The sequence below is a fragment of the Gossypium arboreum genome, chromosome 1 (assembly GCF_025698485.1).
Source record: "Gossypium arboreum isolate Shixiya-1 chromosome 1, ASM2569848v2, whole genome shotgun sequence".
In the NCBI taxonomy this organism is placed as follows: domain Eukaryota; kingdom Viridiplantae; phylum Streptophyta; class Magnoliopsida; order Malvales; family Malvaceae; genus Gossypium; species Gossypium arboreum.
This window is the reverse complement of record NC_069070.1, coordinates 30472628-30500285: the sequence shown is the minus strand read 5'-3', so window position 1 is coordinate 30500285 and position 27658 is coordinate 30472628. Positions and strand designations below refer to the sequence as shown.

General features: G+C 33.4%; 4 protein-coding genes and 1 pseudogene across 4 annotated transcripts; 3 read left to right on the top strand and 2 right to left on the bottom strand.

Moving 5' to 3' along the window:
• Positions 1-2901: 2901 nt before the first annotated feature.
• Positions 2902-4282, top strand: LOC108479695 (uncharacterized). The gene has a single exon (XM_017782431.2). The coding sequence runs from the start codon at positions 3022-3024 to the stop codon at positions 4063-4065; it is 1044 nt and encodes a 347-aa protein (XP_017637920.1). The 5' UTR covers positions 2902-3021; the 3' UTR covers positions 4066-4282.
• A 1603-nt stretch (positions 4283-5885) lies between these two features.
• Positions 5886-6901, top strand: LOC108479696 (mavicyanin). The gene is made up of 2 exons (XM_017782432.2): positions 5886-6220; positions 6299-6901. The coding sequence occupies exons 1-2, from the start codon at positions 6028-6030 to the stop codon at positions 6694-6696; spliced, it is 591 nt and encodes a 196-aa protein (XP_017637921.1). The 5' UTR covers positions 5886-6027; the 3' UTR covers positions 6697-6901.
• Positions 6902-9258: 2357 nt separating this feature from the next.
• LOC108479617 (serine/threonine-protein kinase WNK8) lies at positions 9259-13161 on the bottom strand. The gene is made up of 7 exons (XM_053028178.1): positions 12335-13161; positions 11698-11735; positions 11368-11595; positions 11070-11290; positions 10694-10851; positions 10228-10615; positions 9259-10147 (listed from the first exon to the last, which is right to left on the bottom strand). Exons 1-7 carry the CDS (start codon positions 12392-12394, stop codon positions 9420-9422), a joined length of 1821 nt encoding a protein of 606 aa, XP_052884138.1. The 5' UTR covers positions 12395-13161; the 3' UTR covers positions 9259-9419.
• A 3352-nt stretch (positions 13162-16513) lies between these two features.
• On the bottom strand, positions 16514-19708 carry LOC108479847 (plant UBX domain-containing protein 10-like). The gene is made up of 4 exons (XM_017782668.2): positions 18727-19708; positions 17643-17813; positions 17256-17459; positions 16514-17071 (listed from the first exon to the last, which is right to left on the bottom strand). The coding sequence occupies exons 1-4, from the start codon at positions 19501-19503 to the stop codon at positions 16844-16846; spliced, it is 1380 nt and encodes a 459-aa protein (XP_017638157.1). The 5' UTR covers positions 19504-19708; the 3' UTR covers positions 16514-16843.
• Positions 19709-21989: 2281 nt separating this feature from the next.
• LOC108477212 (uncharacterized) lies at positions 21990-24503 on the top strand (annotated as a pseudogene).
• Positions 24504-27658: the final 3155 nt, after the last annotated feature.

Sequence of the window (27658 nt, the reverse complement as noted above, 5' to 3'; positions counted from 1 at the left end):
ATATGGCTTATAAAATGACCTATGACATATTAGAAAAAGTTTGTAGAGTAAAATAAGCCTACATTAGAAAAATATCCTCTACTTTATAGCTTAGAAAGACATCCTATGCACCCATTAGCACACCTCATGAGCTTCCTATAAGAGCACAACACTTGGTTCCTTTTAAGCCTACAATAGGAGCATGCCACTTGGCTCTCAAATTGCCATTGAATGCTCTATAAGATTGTCATTTGTATCCATCTCATAAATCACTAAGTCTCACTATATTCTTTTTTGTTTTTAAAAACTTTGGTTACATATCTGACTTAAGTGTCAAAGTGTGCCCTGAAAGTAAAATCTCTGACAATCACTAAATATGGTTATTTTCTAGTAGGCCTAAAAGAAAGAACTTAAGGAGTCCAATGAGTTCATAAGACTTCGTAGTAGCAGACGAACCACAATGCAAGCTCTCCTAAGAGGAGTTCGAGGAGTCTAGGATTCCTCTAAGCTACTTAAAAACCATAAGAGTTGGCATTTCTATGCCTTCAAATTCTCTTAATGCATAACTTTAGGTTAGACCTTACCTAGTTCCTTTTTCCACCCATAGTGTCCCTCAACTTGAAATTACGAACTAAGAAAGGCCAAACTCTGCCTCCTCGAGAAGTTAGAAAAGCCTAAGAAGTTCGTAAACCCTTTCAGGGTCTTCTATTAGCTCTTCTTAACACCTAAGTTACAACCCTTATGCCATTGTCGCTTCTTCTTTAACTTACTTTGGAGTATATCTCTCTCAATGAGTTAGAAGAGCCTGTAAGATGTTTTCAAGGCCTCCTTGTATCATCCCACATTAAGTTTGTTAGCTTAAAAGAATCAACTCCAGATCATCGATAGGGAGGTTGAATTGGCATTTGAGAAATTATAGTGGAATTAAAGAAAAATATGCAGCAAAGAACATAAGGATTTATAGTGGTTCGGACCCAATTGCCTACTCCACTACCTTAGTTTTCCACAACTAAGGATTTTCTCCAAATTTAGTAATTTGGAAACCTTTGAGGACAAGGTTTAACCTTACAATCACTCTTAAGAATTATACCCTAAAATCTTAAGATACAACTCCCTTAAGGTTTCTACCCAAACCTTAAAAATAAACCTTTTCTCAAAGAAAAACAAACAAGCAAACAAAAAAATAATCCTTACAAGATCAAGATGTTTTCCAATTAAGCACTAAGGCAAAAAAGAACACTTAAGCTAAATTAATACAATGAAAGCTCATAAGTGTTTACATTAAAAAGTATAAAAGAATTAAGCTCTAGGTTGTTTTGATTGATCTTTAAGCTTTGCACATGTTTCTTGTTCTTGCTAAACCTTTGGAAGATGATATTTATACCCTCTAATTGATTTCTAACCGTTGTGGTTGTTGTAGAAGTGAATATAGCTATTGGAGATGAAATATCAGGTCATTAACTTCACCTGCAGCAACTAGTATCGATACCTACTAAAAGGGTATCAATATTTTTTGTAATTAATGCTGATTTCAGTGACTGTTGGAGCAGGAATATCGATACCATAGGAAATATATCAATACCTTAAGAAAAGTATCGATATTGGATTGATACCTACCAGGGTTTGAAAAATGGCAGAATGTCAATTTGGTATCAATTATCAGAGGGGTATCGATAGCTTGTAAAATATTGATACTTAGACAAAAAAAAAAATCGATACTTTTGTCCTAGAGCAATTCTAACTTGTTTGAAAAATGGTTAAAACATATTTGAAAATGTTTGACTCAATTGAAACTTTTTCAACTTGATTTTATCAAATTGCTCAACTTTACTTTTTATTCAAAAATACTTTAATTTGTTAAATCAAAACACATAATCCAATAAGGCTTAGTTTAACAGAGGTAATCTCGAATCCTCTTCCTTCCCCATTTCTAACTTTGTTTCCTATCCCCTCTCATCAGAATATCAACGTTCCCACTTTCTTAAATACAAACACTCATCCCATTGTAACTTTCAGATTTTCCCATCTGCAATAGTAATAAAATATTATTTAAAATATAAACCATTATTTTTATATTCAATATAAAAGGAAGAATTCAAATTATTTTATAAAAATAATAAAATCAAATAAAATTATAATTGATTATAAATCTAAAATTATTTTAATTATAACACTAAATACTTTTTATTTTATATCATAGAAAAGTTAACAAAATTGTTGATTGAAAGACCTTATGGGAACGATATTGATAATTTGGAGACTCTATTAGAATGTTTAAAGTTTAAAGACTAATTTAGAATCTAATTATAGTTTGAGAACGTTTAGTGTAATTAGCTCTTGTATTTTATATTTGTTATATACCCATAAAAGATATTTTCGCTAGTATGTAATTTTCAATATATATATATATATATATATTTGGTACTTATTTTTTTCTAATTACATTGTTTTTAATTGTGTTTAAGGTTCGTAATTTTTATATAACTTATTTTTATTTTTTATTTTAAAATATTTAATTAAATAAAATTTTTAAATTAAAAACTATATTATAATAAATCAATTAAATATTAACAGAGCTATTAAAACTTATGTATAGCACGAGCCAAAAATTAAATTTGAATCAATTAATTATCTTCATTAAATCTAAGTATGATTACTTGAGTTAAAAATTTTAGAAGGTAAAGAGGAGGATGGATTCAAATATTTACAACCATCTATTAATATTATCCATAAAAATAAAAAGTTTATATGTCAAAAAAAGCCTTTAAAATGTAAAAAAAATTAAAAAAATCTTGTTTTAAATATAAACCTAATTAAGCTTTCATCATTAAATAAAATCATCATAAATTTATAGACCAATCAAATTGTTATTAAATAGTAATTAAAGTTTCTGAACTTATAAAATATAAATTATACGAATCAGTATTATCTACGGTAAACACTCGTCACTCTCGCATACGTCTCCTACCAAATACCAACCCACTCATATTTTTCACTTTTTAAGGGTTTCTTCGTTAAAACCAAAGTACCCAGCTGCAGCAGATGGCTTCACTCGCCAACACAACCGCAGGTGCCGTTGCCGGAGCCCGGAAAATTTCCAACGGAAAACCTATTCCCTTCATTTCTTCCAAATCCCTCTCCTTTCCCTCTTTCAGGCCTTCCATTTCCTCACTGAAACCCTTAATCCCCACCAAATTCTCCTCTCTTTCCCCTCTCCAATGCTCCCCTAATCCCTCTCCTTCTACCTCCCCGCCTTCCCTCAAATCTCGCCTCCGCAACGGCGAAACCCTCTACGGCATCTTCCTCCTCTCATTCTCCCCCACTTTGGCTGAGATCGTCGCTTTCTCTGGCTACGACTTCGTAGTCATCGACATGGAACATGGCCCCGGGGGAATCCATGAGTCCCTCCAAATGCTCCGCTCTGTCGCCACGACCAACACCCCAGCCATCATCCGCCTCCCTGAGTCCTCCGCAGTTTGGGCCAAAAAAGCCCTTGACCTTGGTCCACAAGGGATCATGTTTCCAATGATCGACTCCCCTAAAGACGCTAAAAAGGCGGTGTCGTATTGCCGTTTCCCTCCCAACGGAATCCGTGGATCCGCTCACACGGTGGTGAGAGCTTCCAACTACGGAATCAACGAAGGGTATCTGAGCAACTACAAGGAGGATCTGTTAATAATGTGCCAAGTCGAGACGGTAGATGGTGTTAAAAAAGTGGAAGAAATCGCCGCCGTTGAAGGTGTAGACTGTATTCAAATGGGTCCATTGGATTTAAGTGCTAGCTTGGGTTACCTCTGGGACCCGGGTCACAAGAAGGTAAGGGAGATGTTGAGGACGGCGGAGAAAGAAGTGCTTAAGTCCGACCGGAAAGACGGCGGAGCTTTCTTGGCCGGTTTCGCAATGCCACATGATCCACCGGAGGCGCTCGGGAAGCGCGGGTATCATATGGTTTCCGGTGCCATTGATGTTGGGTTGTTCAGAAATGCGGCGGTGGAGGATGTTAGGAAGTTTAAGATTAGTCTCAATGCTGATTCTAATGATTCCGATGATGATAAAGATTCCGATGAGAAGTATTGGAGTGAATAAAAAATATAGATAGAAAATTTCATTTTGGTTTGCTGTTTGGGTTTATCGTTTGGTTGCAATCCTTTTGTAAATGTAGTTGAACGGCTTGGTTTCTTAGAGGGCAATGAAATCGAGTTCCAATTCAGTTCTTCAATTTATCTATGAGACTTCAACCATGTTTTGAGTTCCATTTGGCATTACAATATTTATCTATGAAACACTACTTTCCATTTACAAACCTGAAATGAAATTCTGAACTCTTTTCTTACGGGATTCCGGTCAATTGGTCAATTTTCCGGTAGGAGGAATAATAATCTTTCGGCCTAAGAGTTGGGCTGAGCTCGAGTATCATCCCCCCATGACATGGTGATGATCCCGCCACCATTTCAGGTATTTGAAAGGGTGGATACTTTAGTATTTCTTGTGATGAAATGAAATCGTTACTTGGTATAACAAAGATGCAAACAATGAATGAAGTACTGTTAGCTAACGGCCGTGGAGATTAATCGAAGAAAGTTGACGTCTGAGAGAAACATTGGTAAAAAAGTATTGCACAAAAGATGACATCCTTCAATGCCAGCCAAAACCAAGGGATTCATGGACATGGAAGGTCACACTAATGAGCAAGGAAGATCATACTAATGGGCGAGGAAGTAATTGAAAAATAATATCACCACAACAGATGGGAGTTCACAAAAAATTTACAAAACCATAGGATAAACATATTATCAGAGGTGGAATTGGACAACCAAAACTTGAACTTTGATTGAGGGTCAGGTCAGCTTCTGAATAACACGCATTTTGTAGGTTGGAATGTTCATGGTCCCAACGTCTCGAAGAAAATCTTCAACTTTCTATGGACACTGAAAGTCCATTTTAAAGTGATTATCTTTCTCTGGAAAGTCCTCTATTGTAAATCAGAGTTAAAAAAGAGAATTAACTCTATAAATCCGCTTCCTAGTTGGCAACTGGTACCATTCCCACAATGGTAGTATTGCTTTCATATAGAAACTCTGATCTACCCACAAAGGACTTTAAAAGAATACAAAAAATTTCCATCCTTTTTAGATGATAAAATTATGTAAAGAAATCATCCAGAATAAGCAAGCCAACGGTTGATCCTACCATAGAACTGCTAAAGTATGCTACAGCTCTTCAAGTTTATATTTAATCAAATAAAAATGATAGTGGAGTGTCCATGTGAGAGAGGAGACAACTCCTCAGCTATATGTATTCTAGTGTTGAAGTTCAACGCACATGGTACAAGTGAGGCAATCTATCTAATCTCTATACTGTAAATACAACCCAATTTAATGAATTTACTAAATGTCTTTATTGCATTTGAGCTGTGGTAGAATCTCAATTCCAAAGCGTGATTATGATATAAAACATCCCCACATCCCTTGTTCAAGTTCCAGCCGACTATCCAACTTGGCCATGTGACAATCATACATCATTAGTCATATGATTGATTTCCTTCCCAATTCTACCCTCCAAAGTTGCTATGTTTCCATTCCAATCCCAAGTCTTCAGATCATCTTTGAATATCATACATTTTCAACCTTAACTGATAACATACATACATACAAACATACATACATACAAGACGCAGCTAAAAGATGGATTTCCTATAACATCTCTAATTTATCAAATTCTTGTGTTTGTGTGACTACAATGTTGGATAATGTGACATTTTTAGGTGATAATGTATCATCGAATTTTATATTTTTTCAAATTTAAAAATTAAAATGAACTTAGTTGTGAATTTAAAATACCAAAGAGTATCTAATTACCAAATTCATAAGCTTAAAACTAATAAAGTATATATCCCTCACAAGGGTATTAAGGTCAACAACTCAACAAAGCATGTTCTTTAAGCTCCATCAATCTATGTATTTTAGACGCTGAGTTGAGGCCAATAAGATTTGATTTCACATCTCGATTGTCCTTCACTCCCAACATTTGAGAAACAAGCAAAGAAAGATGGCCAATCTTAGATGTCTCACAAAACATTTCATATGTGCTTGTCAGCTTCTCTTTTTATTGCAAGCCGAAGTCTTTTGTTCTCAGTACAAGGTTGGAGATTTAGATGCTTGGGGCATTCCAACATCAGCAAATCCCCAAGTATATGCCAAATGGTCCAAAAACCATTCCTTCAAGCTCGGAGACTCTCTCTGTAAGTTCCTCTTCTTCTCCATGTTTGTTTCATCCAAAATAGCTTTCAAAAACTGATATTTCCCCACTCTTTTTGCAGTGTTCCTATACCCACCAAGTCAAGATTCAGTGATCCAAGTGACGGAACAATCCTACAACAGTTGTGACCTCAAAGATCCAATCTTGTACATGAACAATGGCAACTCACTGTTCAACATCACTAAGCCTGGGGAGTATTTCTTCACCAGTGGGGAGCCTGGTCACTGTGAAAAGAAGCAGAAGCTGTACATCGCTGTGCTTTCAGGCAACGGCTCTGCAGCACTTGCTCCTTCTTACGGTCCTTCTGCATTACCGGACACTGCATCGTCACCGTCTTACACGACTGTCTTCGGCAACATCCCTCAACCGCCTTCTTCATCGCCGTCACTAGGGTTCCCATTATTCGTTACAGCTGTTGTTGCATCAGCCACATGGGGAATAATCAATGCCATGATATGAAGAAGGGGACATAGTTACTCGATCTCTACTGTCAAATTGTCAAACCATTCCATTTGGCATTTTATTTATTTTTCATTCAAATGTTATTTCTAGAATTTGGGTTTTATTCTTCGGATTTGTGATTCATTTTTCGGTGATGAAACTTGCAAAGAGAATACGAACAGTGAAATGGGAGATCTAGACAGTATTGTATTGTATTGTATAATAGCTTATTCTTTCTGTGTTTTCATCCATATAGATTTTTACAGACGGGACAGGAAAGAATCTATGAGCTTGAAAAGAAGAGATTTTGGACATCTGGTTTTGATGTTTTTAAGAAAAAGGAAAGAGGTAAAGCCCCACTCTATGAAAACTACATTTAATTTGGAGGATAGAATGGGTCCGAGAGAACACCGCCTGAAATTATGGTTGGTGAGTTGTGAGACATGGACATAACATACCATAAGCTCTCAGTTCCCATTGATTTTTTTTATGTTTTAATCGCCAGCTGGTTATGATTCTTGCCAATACTACACCGACAACCTTTCTCTCACTGGCTCACTACCACTGTCGTATCTTCCAAATTTGGAACTTTAGATGAACTGAACTGAAGGGTTAATTCCATAATTTAATTGAGTTGATCTTGATTTTACAATCAGCCCCAATACAAATGCACGTTGAACATCTTGGAAACCCACAAAGCCGAATCCCATCCATGTTTAATTGTGATTCGCCCTCACTTTTATAACATTGTATAGTCATCACATCAAGGAATCATGGAGTTTGACCAGTGATCTTGTAGTGTGTGTGTGTACTAAACACAATCAATTCCTAGAATTTGATGGACACGAAAATGGTAAATTTGCTACTAGGCACTTTTGCCTTTTGGTGTTCAGGGTTTAACATTCTTATAGAAATTCTGCTCTTTTTAAGATTCATAATTCTTCTTAGATGAGATTGAACCCCCTCCCCCCCTTCTTTTTGTTGATTGGGTTTTACGATTTCTTGCTTATTGGTGTGAAAATTGTTATATCGGTTTGTATAAGAATATGCTTCAAGCCTCTTATAAGATGATGGATTGGTTCATAATACAAAAGTAGAGAGTAATTATCAATTTGACAATAATACCTGTTATGGGTCAGAAGACAGACTCAATTAAGAGCTTAAAAAAATAATATGGACAAGTCAAAAACACTAGCCCTTGCCAATTGTATGCAACGCCGCACTCTAATGCAACTAAAAACCCAAAGGTGTTAAAAGGACCCCAATAATATTACCAAGTATATTCATCCCTGCAACTTGTATGGAATAGTTCATAGTTGATGAGGGTGGGAACAACTCAAGTTATAATGATGTGACTTTGGAATTTGAAGTGGAGGGGCTTGATGCAATCAACAAAGCATGAGGCCCTATGATTGGCCAGTTTGAAGCTGTGATATATGTGACCGCAAGTAAAATCGAAGAAAAAAAGATTGATGGTAGTGATATAAATGTTAAATTGCATCAAGGCCTAATAGATTATTTGTTTTCTCCAAGCTCATAATCTCAATGTAGAAGTGGATTTTTTTCATCAAGCATTTGAATCAAGTTTGAATTCTAGAGCCACATTATTACAAAAGCTTTACCTGAAAACCACGTTCAACCCAAACAAAACTATATTCAAACTATAAAACAGACAGAAAAAACTTATAATTTATACAAAAAAAAAAAAGTAGAAATTTAATTTTTTTCGAAATCACTGTTTGGTAGTAATAATAGTCAATGTCAAACTTTTCAAAAGTAGATAAAATGTGCTTTATGGTGTGATTAAGAACTATATCAGGCGTGCCTGTTACTATGTTTTATGTTGCAGGTCCAAAACTCAAACTAACCTAGAATCAACCTTCAGTCACCCTGAAAAGATAATCTTAGTAACGACATGAAATAGCTAGAGCTGGACCAAGGTTGTATAGTTGCTGGAATTGCAAAAAAACCTAGTTGCCCTTCACGATAAGGTTACCTCCATACAAATTTTGCTGCATTTATATCCTTGATAAAAGGATACCAGCAAACTGAATGGGAGAACTTGAGAAAGTTGCTTGTGAAAACATTAACTTTATGTTATTTTAGGTTGTCATATGAAAACTTCATCCCCCTTTCCACTTTTTCTTGTAAGCATGAGATGGAATAAAATAGAGAGTTGACAATATAGTCGTAGTTTGTTTTAAATTATGGAACAGCTTAGTATATTATCATAAGATGCCTTATCAGATTTAGATATATATGCCAAATGGAGATTCGAGTTTGCTTAAATATTAATGTTTATATGGGCATCAAATGCCTTGGCCAAATCAAAGGCACAATTTCTGGGATATCTTTATGTTAGTAACACAAGTTGCCCTTTGGTCCGGTCTACGGGACGTTGATGATATTAAGCTTAAAGCTTACAAAATTTTGACCTTTAGAGCTTAAAACCCACGTGCATTTACTCTATCAACAAGCTATTTGGTTATGGAGTTTGACAATTTAGTTATACTACAAATATAATACCAGAATTTTTTTATCATTTTAATTTCTATATTTAAAAGGATTTAAAGATTGAGATTGAAATTTAGAGTCTCAAAGTTTAAATGGACTCAAATCCAAACATAAATCCAATATTTAGAAACATTAAAAAAAAAATGAAATCTGTCAACAAAAGAGTTTCTATATTTGAAAAAAGAAAAAAAAGAAAAACTACTAAAGGGGAAGAGGGAAACTGCACATCACATAACAGATACTTTCTTCTTTGTTATCCACCTCTTTTTGGCGTTCTCCATTGCTGCATTTTTCAACCTCATGAGCTCTTGGAAACACTGCTGATACTGTAAATTAATGGCATCAAGCTCAAACTCCAGCTCCTCAAACTTATCCTTGTCTTCCACTGACATAGAACAAATGCTTGACAAGCTCATATCTTGTGATGCAAATGAACATGAATCCATTAAGTAGGATGTATCGGAGTAATTTATAGAGTCATTTATCACAAAAGATTCGCAATGGTTTTCCTCGTCGCTCGCTTCTTTATGTCCAAGATGATTATAAACACATCCAATATTTAAACCAAAATCATATGTTCTTGAATCAGTATGGTACTCACCATTACCGTAACCAGAAGATCCCATTAGCTTGTTATTACTTCCATCTGAAGCTACCACTCCGTCACATTCGGTTGATATATCGGAACTGAGAGATTCTTGGGTGTCTCGACATTTCACAACAGCCAACTCTGAGAAAACTCCTTGCTCGCTGACTGTTTTAATAGTGACATCACTAAGGCTTCCAGATGAAGGTTTCCAGTAGGGTACAAGCTCCAAGATCATGCTGTCAATCAACTCTGCAATGGCTATTATATCTTCATTTGACAAATCAAGTTGTTCGACCATCTCCTCAGTGATTGAAATAGCAGTATCGGAACCTAGATAAAATGAAAAATGGATATTCCTTGCTCGACCTGTTAAAAGATACACGGTGCATAAGTCGTTCTTTGAACATAAAGAGTAAGACTTTTTCTATAGCAGAATATTCACTTACCATATCGATCGGCAATACGCAAGGTCAATGAAATTGTATTATCGTCATTTTTCTCCCCTTTTAACCTGAATTCGTTATTCTCTGTGAAACATTGTAGCTCAAGAGTTGAGGACCGAGGAGCTGTATTGATGCTTTTCGTAAGCTTTTTGCAGTTAGGATCTATGTCCATTGGATGAGGTTCAGACTGGATCAAATTTACTAATTGGGGCATAACATTTGGTAACTGCAGTGGACCACCGCGAACTTCCTTGGCGGTTTCAGCCAAAAGGAATGGATCTTTCAAGAGCTCCGCAGCTGGCAATCTAATAGATGCTGGAAGAAGACATTTCTCAATAAACTGCTTAACTTGGGGATCATTCACTTTGCCAAGGGAAGCAGGTTTAATACCCTGCAGGGAAAAGAGTTAGAGAGAGCTTAAACAGGAATACTGGAAGAAATTAAATATTGGAGAGAGTTGTCAACTTACAGAGGAAACTTTCTTATATATTTGTGCAGGATTTTTGCTTTCATTATATGGATATTCACAAGTAACCATCTCCAACATGCACATACCAAAAGAATAAATGTCGACAAGCTCATTATACTCCTCATCATAAAGCTCTGGAGCCATGAATTCAGGTGTTCCTACACCAAAGAACAAAGCATTACAAATTTCAACTGAAATGGATTAGCTGAAGCCACAGCATAGAATAAATGTCGACAAGCTCATTATACTCCTCATCATAAAGCTCTGGAGCCATGAATTCAGGTGTTCCTACACCAAAGAACAAAGCATTACAAATTTCAACTGAAATGGATTAGCTGAAGCCACAGCATTACTTATTTTTGTGAAAATGAAGTACCAATTACACTTTGAGCAGTGGGTTGCTCCATGACGGTTGCCAACCCGAGATCTCCGATCTTGACTTCTCCATTGTTTCCATTTACAAATATATTATCACATTTTAAATCTCTGTGAATGATTGGAGGATTGTGACTATGCAGATAGTGTAAACCTCTAAGGATCTGCCGTGACCAGTTCTTGATGGCTTTCAAATCAACATTTTTATGCTTCTTACGGTATCTAAAAGGAGAAAGTAAATTCCAAAATACCATAAATGAACGACAAAGCCAAGCAGAAAAGAAGTTCATGGAACTTACTGCCTCAAACTTCCAGAAGTAAACAACTCTGTTATCATGTAGATGGAATTGTTCTTATCATCCACCCAGGAATTGTAGAACTTCATAATATTTTCATGTTTCAATGACTTCAAAAGGTGAACCTCCGAATATAATCTTTCCAGCTGTTCAGATGTCTGCAATACATCTTCGATATTGACTTGGTTCCACGCAACCTCTATTCCATCAGCTTCGTCAAATCCCTTGAAACTACAAAAGAGACAATGTAGCAGCCAAAATGGAACCATCAATCAAAACCATATGCCTATACAAGTTAACCAAATTTAGAGAAGATATGCCTTGAAACCATACACAGTCTTGAATGCTCCCTTCCCCAGGATCTCATCATACTGAAGGAATAAAAACAAAAACCATAAAGATTATATCACTAAATCCAAAAGAGCAAACCAATGAAGCAACTTCGAATAAAGCAAAATACTTGAGAATAATATAAGGATTTAAGGATACACATTTTAAGCTTAATTTTGTTAAAGGCATTTCTTATAATCAAATTTTGTCATGTTCATTAAAATGAAAGCAATAAAAGTAATTATTTCACCTTGTAACAAAAAAAACACTTAGAACAGCTCTAAAATGACCAAAGATGAGAAATTTGCAAACTTAATAATATAGAAGTTCGAGGACAATCAAATTTGGTTAAATTCAGGCCAATGGATTGCATTACTCAAACTTTACGCTGTTTGGTTGCTAAGAAAATATGTGGGAAAAAAAGTACCTTGGACTGCCTATACAAAAAATTATATTGACAGGTTTAAACAATAAGCAACTAGTTGATTATTCTGTAAAAGTTCCAACTTTTCCTTCAGAATTCGAAAATTTATGTCAAATTGCTTTGCTCCAACTTGGCAACCAAACAGATAAGTAAACCATAAACAATGCAAGAGAGAAACAACAATATACATATATAAAAAGGTACCGAAAAATATACCCGAACGTATCGACCCAACGGATCTTTCTCAGCAAAATCACAACCATCAGCCGCCTCCATTTTTTTATGTGCAGAAAGAACTAACCGACGCCACAACTATAAAACCCGATCGAAAATTCCAACAAAAAACAGCCAAAATACACAAAAAAAGGGGAAAAAAAAAGACAAATTATGAGGGGGAAAAAAGCCGAAAAGGCTGTTATAGGTCAAAATTGACCCTGATCGGAAGCAAAGACGAGGAGGAGGAGAGAATCTGTTGTTGTTTTTCAGAGAATGCCTCAGAAGCTATTGAATACGAATCGATTACCGATCGGAATCGAAATCGGAATCGACATCCAAATGCAACGACGGAATCCATATATTCTTCCACCGGTTTCCGATAATCCAATTTCATACGGTTGTTTTTACCTTGAATCGAATTTCTAATGAATTTCATACTAATCCCATATTCTCCCCCCATAATGCTACCGGCATTTTAATTTTATGCCCCCAAAAGTTTTCACGGAATTTGTGAAAATTCGAGGCAGCAAAAAATCCTTAAAAAAAAAAAAAAAACTTGAAATTTTGGAGACAAAAGAGATTGAAAAGAAGAAGTGGCAGAGCCAGAGGCTAAAGAAGCAAAAAAACGCAACTTAGTTGTGGGGGTAGGGGCATATTGAGAAGTACTTTAAAAGGGTTGCACCGATTTTCATGGGGTAGGGTGCGGTGCGGTTTTAATTGCTATTACCAAGTTGTTGTCCGGGAAGGGAATTCTTTTTCCTCCAATTTACTTTACCAAGGAGCTCCAAAACTTCTCCTTTAAATTCCCACCGAATTCATCAATACCCTACTTAATGGAGCTTGGCTGGATTAATATCAACTTTAATCCTTTCCAATTATAAAATACTTAATTTAAGTCATTTAAATACTTTTTTTACTTTCACCCCACTAATTGATTAATACTTTAAACTTTTAAGTTTGTTAAAGAAACAAGAAGGTTATCTATCTTAAAGTTGAAGAGTTTACGGACAGAAAAATGAAGTCAGCAATAGCAATCAATTTATGAGATTTCCTGAACTAAAGGCGGTGCATTTTGGATTTGGTTAATCATTAAAGAAAGTACGTGGGAAGAGCAAGGATGTTTTTTTTTTCTTTTTGAAATAATTTCATTATAATAGTCTCCCTTACCCTATAAATAGAAGTATTATACACTTCAACACACTTAAATTAATATCTTCCTACATTAGCAACAATGTCATGCTAATCGATTTAAAACTCAATCCACATATTTAAGCTGATTTAACTGTTACTAAATTTACATTTTGATAATTTAACTTCATAATATTATAAAATATCATTAAATTATTCGAAAATTTTGAATTTAAATTATTATACTGATAAAATTGCTATTGTACAACCTTCTTTGCATTGCCTGCACCAATGCTTTTATTCTCTTTTTCTTCTACAAATTTTTTTTATGAAATAATTTTAAACGTCAAAATCTGCAAAACAAATTTCAAATAAAATTTTTTCCTGATCTTCGACACTAACTGTTAGATTAATTTAGATGTAAGGTATGTTTTATTTATTTATTGATAGGTATTAATCTATCGACCAATTATCAAATTATAGCTTAGAACTCGTTAACGAATTTTTTAAAAAAACTTAATATTCTAGTGATTAAAATAAAAGTATTACTTAAATAAAAAATTAAATTGTTTAATAATAATTTTTGTAATTTTTAAAGCATTTTAAAAAAATTAAAGGTTTTTCCGTACAAAAAGGATGGTGCATATTGAAATACATAGGAATCCACAGTCCAAATGATGTAATTTGTTGAAGAGAAAATGAATGATTATTGATGTATGAATTTCATGCAAAGCAACAATCCATATGAAACCACTTCCATGTTTCTTGGATGCACTGTTTGCTTCTGATCGATTATTATGGGCACACCACTCATCTTTTCCAATTAAATTATCATTTTCCCTTAATAAGGAGAGAATAATTAAGCTAGGGATGAAATATTAAAATATTTAAAATTTAATCTTATTATGACATTTTATTTTTAAACAATAATTAATATAAAAAATAAAATTGGTGGAAAATATTAAAACTTTTATCAATCATTAGCTAATATTGAATGATATATATATACAAATCGATAATCAAGATGCTACTACTTGAATCTTGATACATTAGTAATTTTGTTATATAAATTTTAAAGATTCATATTAATTTTATATTCGAAATTTAATACTAAATTATTATTTTATATTTTTATTCCCATAATTACCCTTAAAATCATTGCATATGACATGCATTACGTGACAATAAGAGAATACCTTTAATTAGCATTCCTGAAGCTTGAGGACAACTTTCATTGTAGGTATAGATTAGCTAACTGAAGGAAGGTTAAAAAGTAAAGTATTTTATCTATAAGTGGTTGAATGTAATTGTAAAATATATTATATTTTAAGAGAGTGAATATATTTCTAATTTTAGAGATAAAATTGTTGAGAATGATAATTTCAAATCTTAAATATGGACTATAAAATGTACATGCAAATATATATAAAAATTAATCATATCTAAAATAATTCTTTTGGTGATTATTTCATATATTTATTTGTTTCTGTTTTATTAATAAAAGTATTGCAGAGACCTTTATACTATGAATCAAACTGCATTTTGCCTCTTATACTAAAAAAAATAAGCAAACTCGTCCCCGCACGTTAGATCAAAGAGCAAATTAACCATCTTATTAAAAGTTACATCAATTTTTACAGTTAAAATTGGTCTATGTATGTCAGCATGAGGCACATGTGACAAATCACTTGTAATTGTTTGATTATTCTATCAACTACACTGGTTTTTAACAATAGAAATAGATTATTTTTCTAACAAAAAGAACCAATTTACTCTTTAATCTAATGTACAATGTTTAATTTGCTCAATTTTAATAATAAAAAATTGGTCTCTATACGTCAACATGAGACGCATGTGACATGTCACATTTAACTGTCTAATTATTCTATTAACTACAACAATTTTAACAATAGAAATAGATGAAATTTTTTACATGAATTTAGGACCAATTTGCTCTTTAATATAATATACAAGGATTAATTTACTCATTTTTTGAGTAAATAAAGTAAAATGAAATCTGACTCTTATTATAGGGCTTGCATGATGCACTTTTACCTTGTTTTCTCATCTATAAAGCAAAGAAATCATAGAATTCCTTCATGGTAACTTCCGTCAATCAATTTAAAATAGTCAGCATATAAGGATTAGATGAAGAGAAGAAGTGTTCAAGAATTAAAAATTTATTGGAGGATTTAAAGGTTGAATGATGACTTTATCTAAAAAATAATTAATTTACAGATATAATAAATTAACTTTACTTAACATTTGTTGTGACGACATTTAGAACAAAAATTGGCAAATACAAATATTCTCGCCACACTCGCTTCTATAGATTACATGAATGCTTGTGCACATTCCTTGCACACCAGATGCAATACAATCCATCATTAATTTTCTAACTGATTTATCTTTATTAGTGACGTTGAAAGTCCATACATTTATATTCATACTAATATATGACATTCTAAAACTAGGATTTAAGATCTATGTATATGATTATACCTATCCATTCTAACATGTCTCAGGACAGGGATGGAATCTAGAAGTTGTTTGGGCAGCATTCAACGACCAAGTTGCACATCCATGGGGCACCTGGGATTCATTGAATTGTATTACGCCTAACAAGGCCAACACTCAGCATGGCTCGCCGCCTAATGTCTTTCCAAAACTTTCTGACATGTCCCTCCAAATATCATCAGAGACTCCTTTTTGTTCAACGTATACGGGTTGTATTTAACTACTTCTTCCCTAATCTTTACGACTAACAATGCACTTGTTATTACCACCACATGCGATTCACACTATTCGCTGCTGGGGCCGTGTTCTAATAACATGGCAAGTCATCTTCTGGAGATTAAATAAATACTATAAGATATACTGTTCTTATATAAGACTGATGTCAAATTACTAACATCCGTTGCATCACTTATGAACTAAAGATTATTACTTTCTTCACAGTTTGTTTGTTGTTTTTAGCTTTATGTTTCTGGCTTCCTCTGCTTTCAAACACTTCATCCGTTATTATTAAAAACATTAAAGTAATACCAATAATAAAACCTTTAAATCCTAACCTTTTTCATATCATAACATGTCAATTGGCTTTAAGCAGCAGAACAAAGAACACACCCTAACCGGATAGAAATTCTTATTCAGTCCTAAAAGTCCCATGTTTTAACATCCTCCATTTGGTTGACAGAATCTTAATTGAAGAAAAGTGGGGAAAAAAGTATCCAGTGACTTGGAGCTGTGTGTTTTTCTCAATTTGTCATTGCTAAATTATGTTGAAATGAAGAAGGAACATAAGAAAATATGTGGGTCTACCAGCAGGTATCTTTGAAACTACCATTCATCATACAGCTTCACACTATCAACTTCTTCAGACTAGTTTAGCTCCACAAAGAGGCTGGCCTGAGGATGTAATCCGGCCTCTTTCAAGGTCAGTGAGCGCTTCTCTGTACCATATGTTACTCGAGGAAAGTTGGAGACAAGGTTGTAATTCTCAACTTCTAAGCAACCCAATGAATCAACATAATCATAAACAGCTTGAATTGGTGCAGTACTGTGAAACCTCCTTTCTTTGCGTTCTCCAGTAGGAAAACGTACCAAAACCTGATTCACCAACACAACAGGCAAATATTTAATTTGGGAACTAATAAATATGCTTGCCAACAGAGAAAGTCGAAAATGCAGGTGATTTATAACAGAACCACATCATTGGAAATGAGAAGAAAGGTATTTAAGCCTGCTTAACCAGATCTAAAAACTTGTGAAGTCAAAACCAATGAGACATTACTTGTGTAACATTAGGTCCTTTCTCAGGTTCATCACCAAGTGACAAGGCTTTCTCTTGCCGCATTCTAGCTCGGGCAGCTTCCTTCTCAGCAGCTTCACGTGCTGCTCTTTCACGAGCCTCTTCTTCTTCCTTACGTTTCCGCTCAGCTTCTGCTGCTTCCCTTTCCAGTCGTTCTTGCTCCTCTCTCCTCTGGCGTTCCCTAGCCTTAAATCATAAAAAGAAATGACAGTGTCAAGTCATTAGTCAAACAGTAGGTTTTACAGCACAGATCCATTCAATGATCAAGAGAGGGATAGCAATTTCACATTTCTAGTCGTCTTCGAATATGATGGTACCAATGAGGAAGTGTTACTAAAGTTACTAATTTAAGATTACAAATCAGCCTACCTGATCAGCTTCAAGCGCTGCTCTATAAGCAGCATCTTGCTCCTCCCTTAAACGCAGGTTGTTTCTTCTCTCTTCTGCATCTAGTCTTGCAGCAACAAGAACAGGAGCACTTTCTTCAAGCACTCTCTGTAGTATTGTGAGCATTTCTTCAGGAGATTTAGGTCCCTCAACCTACAGTGAAAGAGAATAGTTCATTGTAATACTCAAAAGGAAAGATCACCATTAACAATATCGGCATTCCAGGGTTCAAGACTTGACTTTAAGAAAGAGATAATTTCACACAGAATGTAGTAAGAGCTAGAGTGAATGACATTGAAACTGTATAAACCTGATTTGTGAAAGCAAAGAAGTCCATAAACAGCTAAATCAGCTAAATAACCATTTATTAAGACAAGTCACAACCAAAAAATAATGAGAAGCACTAGTGCTATTAAATTTTCCAATGAAGTCAAGTAATTAAAACATACGCAGGCAGAGAAGTTTAACATGTAGTCAGGAATGTTGCGCGCACAATTTAGGTTTAAGCTGCATCTTAATGTAAAGAAACAGAGAAGCTAGTACCCAAAAGTAAGCACAATATAAATCTCAAAATATGCCTTACAACAAAATAGGAGGAACTACTATTTGGCATGCGGAAAATCGGATAAGATAAGCTTTATGCTAATTAATCATTAAAAGAAAATTCATTCTACATTTATTTGTACTTTAACAACTATTTGACTTACCCGTTATTGGCTTGTAAACTCTAGTTACTATATAGTAAATCCGTTGTCAACATTATGTATTATGCATAAAACAAAAGTAAGAAGAAATTCAACTAAGCTCTGTACTCATCAGAAACAAAAGGACAAAATAACAATTAGAATGAAATCCCTGATTTTTTTACCTACTTATCCAGCATCATGTGATTAATTGAAGTCATAAATGAACTTAAACTTATCTGAGAGTATGAACAATGGGTCAATTTCAGTTTCTGAAATTTCCAAAATGAAAGCTAATCACTATGATTCTTTTGCCCTTGAAAACAGTATTAAATTACATTATCAATAATTACATCCAAAGTGAGAATCACAATGGTACGCACCTGTTGAAGAAGCGCGATCCTCTGATTGGTAGCAGGCATAACGACTGCACAAAACGGGAACCTGGAGGCTTTCAAGCTATTACTCATCTTAAAACCTTCACTAGCCCTAATGCTTCCGCCCCACGCTACGAAATTCTCATTCACAAAGGGCGCCAGAGCCTCGGAACACAACGTCCTTTCGCAGAACACGGGCGAATCCGGGTGGTCCGGCGAGTGCAAGTACACAAATAACAGCTTGAAGGCGTTCCTCGACCTCTGCAACGCGTCCATAAAACCCTCGCCGACAAAATTCGGCCCCCTCGTTCCGTACTCCCTCTCAAACGCCGCCACGAAATCCATCGCTTCAGAAGCCGCAGCTGAGACCGATACCAACCCGGCCGATGATTCCCCGCCCTGCCCAGAGCCTAGCCCGATCATCCCAAGGGAATACGAAAGAACTCCACCCGCGGCCCATAGACCCAGCCCAACAGCGCCAGAGATCAACCCTAAACTTCCGGATATCACGGAAATCGGTAATGTAACGAGTCTCCAGGCTAAGCCCGGTGCGGGAGCGGTAATAGGACCGGAGGCGGAGGCGGAATCAGTCCGGGCCCGTGAATCGGGAGGGTCGGAATCAGAGACAGTGGAAGAAGCGGAGGGTTGAGTGGAAGAGGTGAAGGAAGAGATGGCGAGTTCAAGGTCCCAACCATGGGCCTGAAGGATTTCCGTACACAAATCGGGATCTTCGAGTCCCGTGATGGCTTGAAAATATGCCAATTTATCGGCTACATCAACCATTTCTCAAGAATTCACAAAACAAAAAAAGAGGAAAATTCTATTTCCTTCGTTCTTGCAGATAAATGAAATGAAATGAATTGAAGTCCGACACCGAGAAGAAGACAAGGGAACTTCCTACCCTAATTTTTTTTTTCCTTTTTAATTTTCTGTTTTACGTGAGAAACGCACTGGAATGTTCTAAAATAAAAGTCGCGGTTGGGATCGCGTTTTGCCTACCAGAATTGGGCGCCACGGTGTGTTGTTAATTTACAAAACTACCACTGTCTGCAACATTTTTTTAGGGTAAATTACACTTATGGTCACTTTTATTTATCTCAAGTTATATTTTAGTTACTTATGTTTGAAATGTTAAGTTTTAATTACTTACATTAATGTGTTGTAACATTTTAATCACTGAGCCATTAATTTTCGTTAAAAATATAACGGTAAACTAACATGACACATTAAATCATCATTTCAAATAAAAAAATTTAGATTAAATTATATAATTGGTTCCTATATTTTTTTCGTTTTAAGTAATTTTATTTTTTTCTTTTATGTTCTTTAAATTTTTATTCTTTTATTCTTTATTTTTATTCTCTTTTGCTTCTTTCTCTATTTTCTATTTCTCTATTTCTTTTAACATATCAAAAAGTTTGGTAGTGAAGAAAGAAGGCAGAAGTTAAAAGTCATCATTGCCTATAACTAAAAGTTATAAACTCATACTATCTGCTAACCATCAAAACCCTCCACCACCACCCATCATCTTCATTTCATCTATTAATACTTTCACCACTACCATGACATCCTTTCAAAAACATCTCAAAAAATCCCCAACATTTAGACTACCCAAGATCGAATCTCCATCATCAACCATTAGATCGGCTCGATTTTCTTATATGTGCTCCTCCATCACCAGTCATTGTCTAATCTTTGACTCTCTGTGATTTTTCAGGGCTTATTAATTGTTGTTTACTTGGATTCTTGATTGATTTGAACGTGGGTTTATTTAGTGAGGAGGATAATATTGTTGAGTTTGTCATGAATGAGGTCATGGTATTGGTGAATGTGTTAATGAATGAAATGAAGATGATGGGTGATGGTGAAGGGTTTTGATAGTTAATAGATGTATGGGTTTATGGGTTTTGATAGCTTTCGGCTTCCTGCTTTTTTCTTCATTGCCAAATTGACTTCTTGATATGTTAAAAGAAATGGAGAATTAGAAAAACATGAGAAGAAGCAAAAGAGAATGGAAAATAAAGAAAAAAGGAAAATTTAAAGAACATAAAAAATTAAATTAAATTGCTCAAAATGAAAAAAAATATAGAGACCAATTGTATAATTTAATTTAAAATTTTTGTTTGAAATGATGATTTAACATGGCATGGAAGCTTACCGTTACACCGTTAACTGCAATTAACGACTTAGTGACTAAAATGTTACAACATGATAATGAAAGTGACTAAAATGTAACATTTTAAATATAAATGACTAAAATGTAACTTAATATAAACAAAAGTGACTATAGGTGTAGTTTACCCTTTTCTTAACTCGAAATAAATAAATAATTTGATTATATTTATTCAAAAATAAAACAAATAAATATTTTATTTTTCTAAATGATGTGCATAATTAAACCGAAATTAAGATTTTATATGTATAATTTTATCAAATTAAAAGTTTGCTAAATTATATCAAACCCACAAGGAGTTGATTGTATTTTGCTCTCTTTATTTAAAAAATAGGCAAATTAACCTAGGTGCATTAGATCAAAGAGAAAATTGGCTCTTTTTGTTAAAATTTTCATTAATTTCTACTATTAAGAAAATAATGTGAAAGGCAGAATAATCAAACAATTACACATAGAGTGCCACATGTGCCTCATTTTAACGTCCAACGACTGATTTTTAATAGTAGAAATGGATGAAAATTTTAACATAAATACCAACTTGACTTTGATTCAATGTACAATGGCTAATTTATTTATTTATTTAGTAAAAATAATAAAATACAATCCAATTTTTATTACAAATGTCTTTCATATTACTTTTACTCGCTTACAATATAGATGAAAGAAAATGCATATTTATTAAAATTTTATTAGCTATAAGTGAGAGAAAAAAACTTCCATACAAATCTTCATCCATGTTCAGATTACCTTTTTTCTTTTATTTTTATAAAAATTTCATTATAATAATATTTAGTATCATTTAAAAAGAAATCAAATAATTTCTTTAATTAAACTAGTATCGAATAGATTCATTTTACTAAACTCAGGGAAAAAAAAGTTACCATAGTAAATATATATTACATGAAGATTCATTATTTTTATTTTTAAACCATTTCTTTTACACCATGTTTGGTTCAATGTAATGGCTATGCTATTATAACCCTTATTTTGTGAGCCCACCCTAAACACCTGTTTGGTTCAATGGAATGCCCTATTACGGGCTTATTCCATTACGGGCCTATGCAGTAAAATTACCTGATTTCTATTTTGTATCCTCACCACCGATTACTAATTCGGTGTTTAAGGGGACCATCACCACAAAAACTCTCCCCACTTTGCCCTCTTCCATTTTCTCACCTGAAAGGCTCCCCACTTTCTCCCTCCGTTTATTCCATCTTCCTCTCTTCTAATTTTTCTGCCCTCTTTTTTCTGCTTTCTTTTTCTATCTCTCAATAGATTTTTTCTTTTCCTCTCTTCCATTTTTTTTCTTGATCTGTAAAATTCCATCAATTGTTGGAAAGAGCAAGAGGGTTCTTAGAAGGGGAATTGAAATCTAAATCGAAAACTGAAAATGTTGAGGGTAAACCGAGTGATAAACCAGGCATGTGCTTCGATTTCAAATTGTCGATACCTCCTAAGTCATGACCCAAAGATTTCCCCTTCACCTCTTCAACATTTCGCTTCAAAATCATCTATTCGCTTCTTCGATATTTACAAGGCAATTCCTCCATCTCCCCCTTTTTAACTCTAAAATATTTGATTTTTTAAGCTATAGTTCTTTTTAACTTTTTGTCTTGTGTGTGCAGCTTGCAAGCAAGGAAAAAATCGAGAAAGAATGAGCAAGACTGTAAGTTTAAGCTTTGTTTGTTTATTGAAATTTTGTTACGTGCTCTTTTTTCCATGAGATTTAATATAAATAATTGTTTTAATTTGATTTAGGGCAATGCTGATGAATTGAATAGAGGATATTTTGATGATATTTCTGAGCTAAAACAACATGGTGGTAAGGTATTAACTGATTTGTTCTTTTTATATACATATAGGCTATATCATTTGCAAATCTGTTCAAATTAGTTGAATTGCAACTGATTTCTGAGTAAAATTAATGTTACTTTCTGTAAACATTTTAATTGTTAGTTTTTTTTTTCTTTTCTTGTAGATTGCACTGGCAAATAAGATTCTAATTCCTGGAATTGCAGCAAGGAAGTTTCCTGCCATAGATGTTATATATTCTGATGGTAGAAAATCAAAGCTGCCGATTGTTTTTGATGCAAGTGGCGTTGATGCTAGCAAGTTGGCTGTCCCTGAAGCATCTTTAGTCTGTCTATCATTGAGAGCAAACTCTCAGGTATGGTTTCTTTTTTCTATGTTTGTTTTGGATTAAATTTATGTATTTCTTAATGATGTTATAAATCTTCCATTTTTATCATGATAAGAGAACGTTGAATAGATAGTGCATTGCTTTAAAATTGTGATAAAGAGGCATATCAGTGACTCCATGGCAATGGAGGGGTTAGCACTAAATTGCAATCATGAAAACAACAAAAACATGAAAAACAAAAGATGTTGTTGGTTGCTAACTTTTCTTTTCTCTTGTTTCTGGTTATTGTTATTGATGATGCATTTTAACTCATTTTCCTTGTCAGGCTATGGTCGATTCTTGAAGCAAGCCTTTTTATGACTCACTTTAGTGAGTCCAAGAGCGTGCAGCTATATGAGGTTCTATATTTTTCTTATTTAACTTTTCATTCCTTTTTGACATGTGTGGTGAATCAATGATTCTCAATTTTCTGTTGCTAGAAAGAACTTATAGTTACATGCATCTGTAGTCAATAATATAACAAACAAATAAAACAGCAAACAAGAATAGAAGATAACTATGCTAGTATGACTTGTGAGTTATGACTGTCCTAGTTGAGCTTGTAGCTCATCAGATCAGCCTATAATTAATATTTCAGTTGTCCTTTTATTTATTGTATTTGAATGGAAATTCTTGGCAGCTGATTTTATGTTTTATATAAGTTATTTGTTAAAATAATCATGTTTGGAAATTATTATGTGTTGCTAAATGATAATATATTTGCTGTTATCAGGTATCTTTTATAGACTCTTGGTTCTTATGCTTGAATCCCATTAAACGACTGCTTCTTCGATTTATGAGGAAATTTAGTTATGGAGCGAAGGATGCTCTTCAGAGGCATATTGTTTGTTCATTTGGTGATCATTTTTACTTCAGAAAGGAACTTAAGATTCTGAACCTTCTAACTGGGTAATCAAAAGTTTCTTATATCCTAATCAATAACATAACTAATATTCATACAGTTCTGTTTTGTTAGTCTGAGAAGATGCTTTTTCGCTTGTTTGAAGGTAAATTTTCCAGCTTGACAAATTTGGTAGAATAAGATGGCAGGGCTTTGGTTTGGCAAAGCAAGGTGAGTTGTCATCTCTTTTTTATTGCACGAAAGTTATTCTGGACGAAAAATAGGTAGCCTGGCATTTTTTAGGTACCGTATTATCTTAATGGGTTAATCTCTATTTTTGCATTCAAAGGATAATAGTGTCAAATGAAAATAATGATGTGATTTGTTGGAAACATGGTCCTGTTTGCTATTTTCTTTTAGATTTCTGCAACCAAGCAAAGCCTTAGGTTTTCCATTTTGGGTGAGCGAGTGGAAAAGTAAAGAAGTATCCTTATGTTAGTGTCAGTTTTATTTCAACTTCACTTTCTTGTATTCTAGTTTTGTGTCAGACTTGACTTAAGTTATATGCCTATCAATATCCCATTGATATTCCTTGCAGATACTTTTGGCTTGCCTGGAGTAGCTTAGTTCTTACACTGAAAGCCTGTTGGCTCAACAGGATGAACAAGTTCACAGTTTTGAGAGACCTCAATTTTGTTGCAGAAAACCTTGGTGTTGAGTTTTTCAAAGGTACTGTTGTGGTATAATAATGGTGTTGAGTTTTTCAATGGTACTGTTGTGGTATAATAATCTTCCCATTACTGATGAAGTGTAGAGTTGAATGAATTTTGTATTATTTTCTTCAACAATTAGAATAAATTGTATTTATCTATTCGATATCGAACCGGTTGGCAAAGCTGTTGAGGGAGTATTGTTATGGAGCATTGGGATTTTATAATGTAAAGCAATTTTATAATGTAATCATTAATGCAAAACTTTCTCATTAACATCGCCTTTTCCAATTTTATAATGTAGATAAACAAATATTTTTTGTTTCTTTCAGTTGAAAAAAGAAAAATAAAAAGATGCTATTTTTCTTCTTGATGCTTTGTGACTTTTTCTTTTATTTGTAATAAAAATTTTGTGTTTAATACAATCAATTCATTTTAGATTATAACACAGTAAAAAGTTTTATATAAAAATTATGTAAATAACAAATAAAACTTTAATTGAAATCATAAAATTGAGATAAATTCAGAAGTAATGTATTCAAATAATAGTGTACTATTTTAAAATATAGTAAATAATTTTTTAAATGTTTTAATATAATTAAATATAAAAATAAAAAACATTTTAGTATAATTTAAATATAAAAGAATTATATTAAGAATGTTATTAAGTTATATTTCATAATAATTATATTAAAATATGATTAAATTATTTATTTTATTTTATCAAATTATATTATATTTAATAAGAATCTAATTAAAATTTAATATCCATATCTAAAAAATTCTGCTAAGGGTATTACGGTCATTTTAGTTTTTTTTCTTTATGCTATTACATATTTATTTCATTCAACCAAACACAATAATACTATTACAGTTCTATTCTATTACATTCAACCAAACAATTGAATTACTGATTACAGGCCTATTCTATTACAGCTCTATTCCATTACAGCCCTATTCCATTCCAGTGAACCAAACGTGCCGTTAGTTTGTTCTTAACTTCCGTGTTATAACTATCATGAAACAATGCAGTGTACTTGTGACACTAACCGGTACCCAATTCCACCCAGCACTATCTTTGACTTTGTTTACCAAGAATATGGGAATGCCACTAAAAATAATGAAATTTATTTATTAATATATTAACATCGAATTAAGCAGTTTATTAAAAACAAGAATAATTAAAAAAAAAGAAGAAAAATAATGAAGCTGATCAATACAAAGGAAGGAAATAATCACATCATAAGCACATACAAAACAGATCAGTGATGGATAACAGTAACATAACACTCTACAATGGCATCCACAATAGGAATGGCATCCACAATAGGAATATCCAAGAAGTGAGTTTTAAACCTTGCGAACCCTTTGGCCATCCTGAAACCTGACGTCCCGTCTCGTTATAAGATTCCTCCAGAACATGCTAATAAAGCTACCGTTGAATTTACCCCGACTGAACCATATATCCCAGTAAACCACCAAATTTAACACATCCTGGGTGGTGGAAACCCAGGACCAACAGTAAACTACCGAATGGTATCGGTGAGTTGTTGAAGGCGGTGGTGAAGTTAGGACGGGCGACCAAGACAGCACTGGGGTTTTTGGCAGTGGAGGTTCGTGACCTTCTCTCTCGGGGAACGTAGGGCTCGCTTTGGGAGTAGTAACCATGACAAGGTATTGTTATGGCGCAAAAAGTCAAAATCCATGTCAAAATCAATCTTCTTGTAGCCATTGCTTTTTTTTTTCCCTGCTTGTTTTAAACGAATCCTAGCATTCTTGTATTTATATAGATCATGAAAGCCGATTAGGGAAAAAATATAATCATGAAATTGTCTCCTCAGTTCAAATAATCAATGTATACAACTTTTCTTTTCTTTTTCATAAACTATTATAGATTAGCCTTTTCCTCCTAAATGATGTAAAATCCATCCATATTTGAAAAATTTCTTCGTAGATGATATAGAATCCATCTATATTTGAAAAATTTGTAGTGTATTATACAATCCAAATAGTATTACTTTCCATTAATAATGTCCATTAAGTGTACTAAAAGCTGTCAAAGGTTTAGACTTTTCAGTTAGCATGATTTGCTAGAATCTTAATTTACATTCAAATTTTTGAAATATTTTACTTGTTTAACTTGATTAATTAAAATATCATTTCTTGAAATAAAATAACCATAAAAATAATATTTTGATTTAATCTTTTATAATTAATGACCATTCTAGCTTTTCCTCTTTTTATTTTGACATGTTTTTTAACCATAAAGGTTGGTCTACAATATGGACTATTAATTTTTCTATTATTCATTTTTCTAATAATTTCTTAATTTGTATGTCAAATTTATCTATATCTTGTTTAGTATAGATCATTGGTTTAACCCTAATAATTTTATTAGAATTTTCTAATTTAATATCACAATATCTAAGGCTATTTTTCCATGATTTTAATGGTTCTTCACTAAAATCATTATATAATATTTTAAACAACCAATGACTTGTTTCAAGTTGTTTAATTTGTTCCTTTTTGGTGGTGTAAATTTTTATCACAAACAAATTTATGATTTTCTACTAATGGTATTTCTATCGAAGTTTTTTCTAGCGATAACATAATTAAATTTCTAGCAATAGAAAATGAAAAATATTGATATATAAAATTATTACCTAATAATATGTCTCCATGCATTTCGGAAAGCATAATATTTTAGGTATCACAAATCTTACATGATTTATGTAAACTGGTACGTTTCTAGCTTTATATTGAATTATGGTTTCGTTACCATCTATTCCTATGGCTCTTATTGGATACTTCATAGGTTCCCATTTTTCTAAAAGAATGACATTTTTTTCTGCAACTACTAGTTGTAGGTCCAGTATCTAGTAAAGCATGTAAAGAATATATTTTATATTCTCTAAATTGAAATGTAATTTCAATATATGTGTAATATTTCCTGGATTAGAAATTCGAAAATGTAATCACATCACTTGTTCCAAGTTTCATTTGTTAGAGTATTATCGAAGTTTGTATTTCTTCCA